General features: G+C 36.1%; 1 protein-coding gene across 1 annotated transcript in view; it reads left to right on the forward strand.

Moving 5' to 3' along the window:
* Positions 1-7,500, forward strand: part of CLDN19 (claudin 19) — a 162,496-nt gene that overhangs the window by 135,124 nt on the left and 19,872 nt on the right. Inside the window, exon 4 of the mRNA XM_044061894.1 lies at positions 6,177-6,326. Coding sequence (XP_043917829.1) covers positions 6,177-6,326 — 150 coding nt within the window. The remainder of the gene's footprint in view (positions 1-6,176; positions 6,327-7,500) is intronic.

Raw genomic sequence — 7,500 nt, forward strand, 5'->3', positions numbered from 1 at the left:
CACTGGTTCAGGTCTGTCAGCACTCCAAAATTATTCATTTTTGTAATACTGCATTTTCTATAACATGACTGAACAAGTATATGAATTTATGGAACAAAATTCCATAAACCTCAATGAATCTGTATTTATTGTCCACTTGCTACAGATGTAAGCATGACAGCCTTACAGATTATAATCTGTGGTTACATAGCTATTAACTTTCATTTTAGTTTTTATGTTATGTCCTCGATGTTAAACCATTTTTATTGAGTCATAAGACAACCCATTCCACCTTGTGCTTCACCTCCCAGCAGCTTTTAAAATATGACAAAATAAGGGAAAAGAATGGGTTACTGAACCTGAATGTGTGTAGAGTGTGTTAAAGGACTGCAACATTTATTCATTTGTCTTTTTTTGACCAAGAAAGTCCGACTAGGCAGAGCCCATTTTCAGCGGAGGCCTGGGGAGAAAAGTTGCATCATAGTACATTTATATTAGCAAGTAGATTTTAGACAGTTCTCAGAAAAACAAACAAACAAACAAATAAATAATTACAAGATGGGTATATACAGTAAAGTATTTACATCAACAATTATAAGTCTATATGGTTCTGGCAACTGTAAAATCTTGCAGGAAGTAAATGGATTTATACTGTAGAAGAGAAAACATTGTTGTAAAGAAGTTTAGTGTTATTACATTTCAGTACAGAAACGTTTGTAAAGAGCCAAGATATATAATGAAGTAAGTTATAAAATTATGCTCGCGAGTAGAGTTTAGTATTGTACAGATATGTAAGAGTTCAAGACATATAATGAAGTTATAAAAGTATGTAGGAGAGGAGATATTAGTGTTGTACAATAGCATTTGAGTGAAAGAGCAGGGTGTAGGATTAGGTCTGTCTAGACTGCCTGTTCCAGATAGGTGTATCTGGAAGATTTATAACTTAGGTATACAGGGGATGCATGAGAGGGGCAGAGTGGTGGATGGGGGCAGTTAGAAAAAGAGAAAGATGAGAAATGGTGTTTAAGAAGAGAATATAGAGGGGTGTATTGATTCAAGTGAGGAGGGTACAAAAGTTAGAAATAAGTAATAAGAAATGTATGTTTTCACTAGAGATCTCAACCTGCTGATGAGCATGAGCAAGACCAGGATTTGGTAAGGTATTGTTTGAGCAGGTTCATAGGTGTTTACTAGGCTAACGACCACACGGGCCTTTTTAAGCCTAGACATGCATCTCAAATCTTTGACAAGTTCTGATGCCTTTGCTAAGTGGGCCTGGGAGATGAACTATTTACAGGTTACCTGTTCGCATCAGAGACATAGATGCCAAACCAGGGATGAGTTTCCAGTTTCCCATCCAATTGTCCAAGTTGCACTTGAATTGGATTAGGGAGGAGCTCTGCTTCACATGGATGTTCCATAGACTGGGTAGTCTCTGGGATTCATATCTATCTCTTCAACCGGTCCTATTTATATCACAGGCAAGGTTTAAATCTTTAGAATGGGTAATTTTGGTATTGTTTGTTTTGTGAATATGCAGAAGGTCCATAAAGATGAAGTCAGTGGCTGCATGACCATGGTAGGATTTAAACCTGCACTATTCTGATCTGAAGTCAGACACCTTATCTATTAGGCCACATGGCCACAAGGTTTTTATAGCTTTAGAGTTAGTTATTTTACTTGTATAGGGATGATGATCCTGAGTTTGGAGATGTAACAGGAGTGTAGGGAGACTCCTGATGAATTATTTGCTTTAGTAGTCCATAGTACAAATTTATCATCAGAACGTAGATCCCTTGTGGGGGTGTAGGACAAAAGTATCAAGGCATTTTTCAGGATAAAATATCAGTTAGTATGCTATAACTACCTAAGGGTATGCCAGGTAATTGTTAAGCTCTAGCCAGTTTAACTACTGTTTTAAGGCTTGGCTGTGGTGAGTTTGGAATGCAGTGTTGGCAGCAAATTCAGCTACTTTATTGTAAATGCAGGCTAGTTTGGATTTTTGTGGAGAGGTTAGGTGTGTAACAATAGATAAGGTGTATAAGAGGGTTGTAAGGAAAATAAGATGAGGCTAGGGTTTTTCTTGCTGGACGTAATATTTACAATTTCTAAGCATTATATACTAACATATATTGTTGTGCAATATCTATCCCCTACATCCTATATTTTATCCTGTCCTCCATAAATTGTATAATATTAAATACAACATGTAACTCTGTAAATGTAGGCAATATTCTACAACATGGACCATAAGGAAATAATCAACATTTACATTCTGGCTTTAAAGTAGGGAAGGTATCCGTCCTGAAAAAAAAATGTTATGTATGCCTATGGTACAATGAAGGAATGCTGAGCGACTGAAAATACATTGTTACAACCAGTACAGAACTTCTGCAGTTGATACATTCAGAGGTAATAAATAAATTTTCTGGGGTTAGACTGATGTACTGATCTAGTTAATGGTGAAACATTTTCTGCTATCACAGCTTTAGCCAGTAGTCACTTTCAGGAAGATCGGTGTCTTGCAGTTGTTGCTGTAGCAGTGCACAACATTCAAGCATCCTGTCTAAACTTGAAGGGGTTATTGCCATTAATGTTCACTTCTAATGTGTGTGTCTTGCATTCATACCTCTCAACCTCTTAGTGAAGGAAATCTGGACAAAGCATGACATAATGGGGAGACAAACGCCCAAAATAGAGACACATTTTTAATATTGCTCTTAAAAACTTAGAAAGTCGCTAGAATAACAGGATTTGTGTTAGCATACATTTTCAGAAGAATGTGAAGTCTTAAGCTCTATTGAATGGCACTATTTAGTGACTTTAATCATCAGATCATCCTAGTGATTTGTCATAAACCACAAATTTTAAGAGGAACAGAACGAAACGATGAGGCAAAAATCTGGACATTCAGTGAACATCTGGACAATTGAGAGGTATGCTTAGATTGCTAGTACTAATATGATATTGCAATGATGTTTTCATCATTAGGCAGACCTGATAAAATAAATATCATTGCTAATGATTAATTGCAGTTTGCAGTAATGCAAAGCTAATTAATAATATGTAATTTAATAGCTTCCTCCTCTTCCCCTCTAAGAGGTTTGTGATGCTTCTGGATGTAGTGTTTGCAGAACTTGAGAAAATGTTCTGGAAATTCACAATACATTTTCAATACCATTTCATGTAACAGAAAGGTGCTGCAATGGCCCTTGCCAGTGTAAGATGTAAGTAATATATTGTAAAATACTTTTCTGGCTAAATGTTTCAACAGAAAATCTGAGTTATGACCACGTTAATACAGCACAAACAATAACATTAATGTCACGTGACACTATTATAAAATGGTATAATTAACAACAGAAATGAAAGGTAACTCAGCAAGTAGTTCAAAAATGTATGTGATAGACCCACCCTTCCAAGCTTTTCCAACAGTAGTGCCCATGAAGCAATCTGTTTTATGCACGCTTATGGAGGTAGCAGTACCTACTGTTATGCCAGTGCACAGGGGTGCCAGGCAAAGACATCTTTCACAGTTATGGCCAGAGACATGTAAGGCCTTGTGTGGCAGCAGCAGATGTGCCATGAGAAAGTTCAGGCTACTGTCCCTGACAGTCAAGTAAACGCAATTAGAGTGCTACCGGGTAGATGTGAAGAAATTCCTAGTACATGGCAATGGTGGAGGCCAGAAGCAATGACAAGTTGTCCTCACAGAACATCTATACATTCTAACTTTATACCTTATTGTTTTGTCAGTCCCTGCCTCTCTGTTAACCGTGAACTGGAAATCATTACAAATTCATATTTTCAATTAACCAAAACACCCATCTCACAAAGGTTGTTTGTTTAGAGGAACTAAGAATATACAGATGATAATGTCTTGTTTTCCATCTCTGGATCTAACCAAGGATGTAGGTAAGCACACTCACAGTACTGAAATGTGTCCAGTTTTTCTGAGCAGCTTGTGCTAATGTCAACACTAAAAAAGCACAAACTGTTTTGAACTGAGTAAATGAATATTCACAGTATAACAGTTCATAAACAATTCTTATGCCACAGGAATACATCTCAATAACTAGCTTTGTATGGCAGTTAATTGTAACAGTTGAAAAGAAAGTACATCTTTCCATGTATCTTGGGGTAGCATTTTGAGTGATGAGTACATTTCTACACTGACAAGTGGGTACTGGAAGCAGCAACATTAGATCTGAGTACAAAATGTAAATCTCTGGCTACACCCCTGGATCTAACTAATCTCCCTACACATCTCTTGTATTGGGATTCATTTTCTAATTAAATGTCAAGGCAGTCTATCTGATCTGTTATCTTCTCTGGTAAAATTACTTTAATGTAACATGCCAAACTATGATTTTTTTTATTTGCAGAGCATGATCCGGTCTTCCACAGTTTCAGGCGTATGCAGTCTCTTTCTGTCTGTCTCTCTCTCTGACAGACAGACAGACACACACACACACACACACACACACACACACACACACACACACACACACACACACACACACACACACACACACACACACACCCTTAGTGTAAAGTCATACTTAACACTTGAGTTGCACATCTTTTTTTCACAATGCCATTTTTTAAATGTCTTTTTAGCCAACTGGAAATAAATAATGTACTTCTCTTTCTATGCACACATGGATATTTTAGCACTGTATTTAACATTAGTTACTTAATAACTCCTTGCCAAAGGTCTCTTGTGAGTCGGAAAGTTCCAAGTAATTGCAAAATCTATAAAAGGGATTACATCACATCTGTGCTCCAGTGTCTTTGTGTTTCCTGTAGATTAGAACATTGACTTGTATTATTTAATCAGAGACAAAAAAGGAATTGTTTGTCTATATACATGGTATACAGATAATGCAGGCTATGCCAGATAGACATCTGGATAGATAGATAGATATCTGCCTACTGTATAGGAAAGGTGGGCACTGTAGGAAATAGTCTGCAATGTACTTGCTTCTAAGGTGACGGACTAAGGCAATGTGTAATGTGACTAAAGTAAGCTGAAGGTGACAGACTCTGTGTACTGTAGTGTTTACTCTTATTTCTTCAGAGCTATAGAGTTATGTAGACATCTGAAATAGAAACTTTGTTATGAAAAAGATTGTCAGAGGGCATTTGAGTGTTTCGTATGGGAACAAGCTCCATGTGCCCCCTTGTCTGGGTTTTACTGCCCATAGCTGCTGCTTCTAATATAAGGTCATACCTCCACACCCCTTCTACTAATACAATCACATCCAATGTTCCTGTTACTGAGAAAATACCTTTTTTCACAAAAAAGCAAGTATTGCTTTTCTCCTTTCTTTAGCAAATTCATAGAAAAGTACCATTCTGAAGCAAATTGCAGAAATCATTTATTTTGGAGCACTTGTATTTTGACAAAAATGATACCCCTTTAGCACCAAAAGACTGGAATCTCAAAACTATAAGAAATATGGCATTAAATTATCAGATACATGAAAACAGGTTTTAGGAAATTAAATAGGAAAGCAAAACTATTATGCCATTATTTAATTTAGTTTTATTTCTATAAATGAAGGACTTACTATATTTTTCAGAATGTAAAGTGACAGAAATATTTATGGTAGGAATGAAGGGTAAATATTTAGTACTGACTTTACTATGAAGAGATAGTTACCTTTTGTCAGCTGCCATTAAAGAAGATGTTCAACTCAGCCAGAGTGTCTGATTTATACCATACACGTCCTCTGAAAGCATAAAAACAATATGTTTTAAAAAAGTGGAAATAGCTTTTACGTGCAATTGTGTTTAAAGAAAAAGACAAACAGTGGAAATGGACAAAATATTTAATTGCATTCCCCCATTGGAAATAAATTCTAGTTTGCTAATTAATTTTGCAGTAAATTGTTTTAGTCCATCAATGTGCGTAAAGATGTTGTTCTTATATCTGATACTAAAATGGCAATGTGTATTTAACAAACTTTTGTGAAATAAGTCATGGTATGCACAAATAATATGCAAAGAAAAAAGGAAGCAGTTTTGCTAAAGCTAGAGCTCTGTCTTTTCAGAATATGTTTTCCCTGTTGCTGTTGTTTTAGGAGAAAACATACCTCTCTATTTCTCTTCTCCTAACATTATAAAAATCTTTTTTTTTTATTGCAATCTCTATAAGAGATTTTAACATCTCACTTTTTTCTCTCCTGTTGCAGGTATGAGTTTGGCTCAGCACTTTTCGTTGGGTGGGCTGCTGCCAGTCTCACCATGCTGGGGGGCTCCTTTCTTTGTTGCTCATGCCCCAATGAGGCAAGGAGTGGGCAGCAGTACTACAGACAATCACAGCCGCCATCTGCTACCAGAGAGTACGTCTGAGTAATAGTCATAATCAAAATTCATATACTGATAACACATCAAGTCTGTGTTCACTGGAATGAAATACTGCAGAGCTGTTTATTTCATTTATGTCTTACATTGTATGCTGAGCTTTTATGAGGACAAGTGTAAGCAATCCCAAATATTATTAGGACAAAACTGAAGAATTACTCCAACACAATTGGAAGAGCTAATGCATTCACTATTAATGAAAAATCAATATGATATGTTTATTCAATGCCAATAGAAAAAAAAATTGTGAAATACTGACAGTGGAGACCAGATGTGAGACTGGTTCCTAGGAAGTTTTAACAATATGCATGGGTAACTGTGTCTGGAGTGATAAAACTTGCCATCAGTACAATCATACAGCTTAACTTTTCAATGTGTCATGAAAGTAGGCCTGACAAATTATGAAGTTCTAAGCATGTTATTTTTTTACTGTTTGGTCTTATTTTAGTAAGCCATATTTTCCTGCTGTTTTTTATGAACACACATTATAAAGCAAAGACAGCATCTTCCTGTCAAGGCATTTTGTTTACTATATACCAAAGTATTCTTTTTATTCGCGGCCTGCATTTTTTGTATGCATATAACATGGGTAAGCTGTTAGGTCTGTTCACTTGTAGCTGTTTTCCTTTTAAACCCACATACCTAACATTTATTAATCTTAAAAAATGAGTAACTAACACTGATGAAACAAAACGCATGAGCTAAGAACTGCATATGTTAATCAAAAAAGTGGCGAAAATATATTTCAGATTAAGCCCCATTTTTGATAAACTGACATAACTTGACCTGGAGAGCAGCAAACATTTTTGAACATGTAACCCAAGGCAAAAAAAACCCTTCAAGTGAAAAACTTTTCATATTGTCCTCTGGTTTTGTTAAGGTACTCCAAGTTTTCTCCCACATCCTATGAATATTCTGGTAGATTACTAAAACTGTCCAATATAAGTGCTGTATTATCCCCGGAAGTTCACTTCTGACTAATCGCACCTGTCTGTCATTGCTGCCTTACATATTACTGGCTACAGACGAAAATGTCTAAAGAAAAAAGGGCCAGTTTTATGTTGCAGCAATATTCAAAGAGCTGTGCAGAGGATATTCTATTTTCTCTGCATGACTTTCATTAGCAAGCACAGTATCTGAATGAAAGTTGTC

The sequence above is a fragment of the Protopterus annectens genome, chromosome 2.part0 (genome assembly GCF_019279795.1).
Source record: "Protopterus annectens isolate FY-2018-M chromosome 2.part0, PAN1.0, whole genome shotgun sequence".
In the NCBI taxonomy this organism is placed as follows: domain Eukaryota; kingdom Metazoa; phylum Chordata; order Ceratodontiformes; family Protopteridae; genus Protopterus; species Protopterus annectens.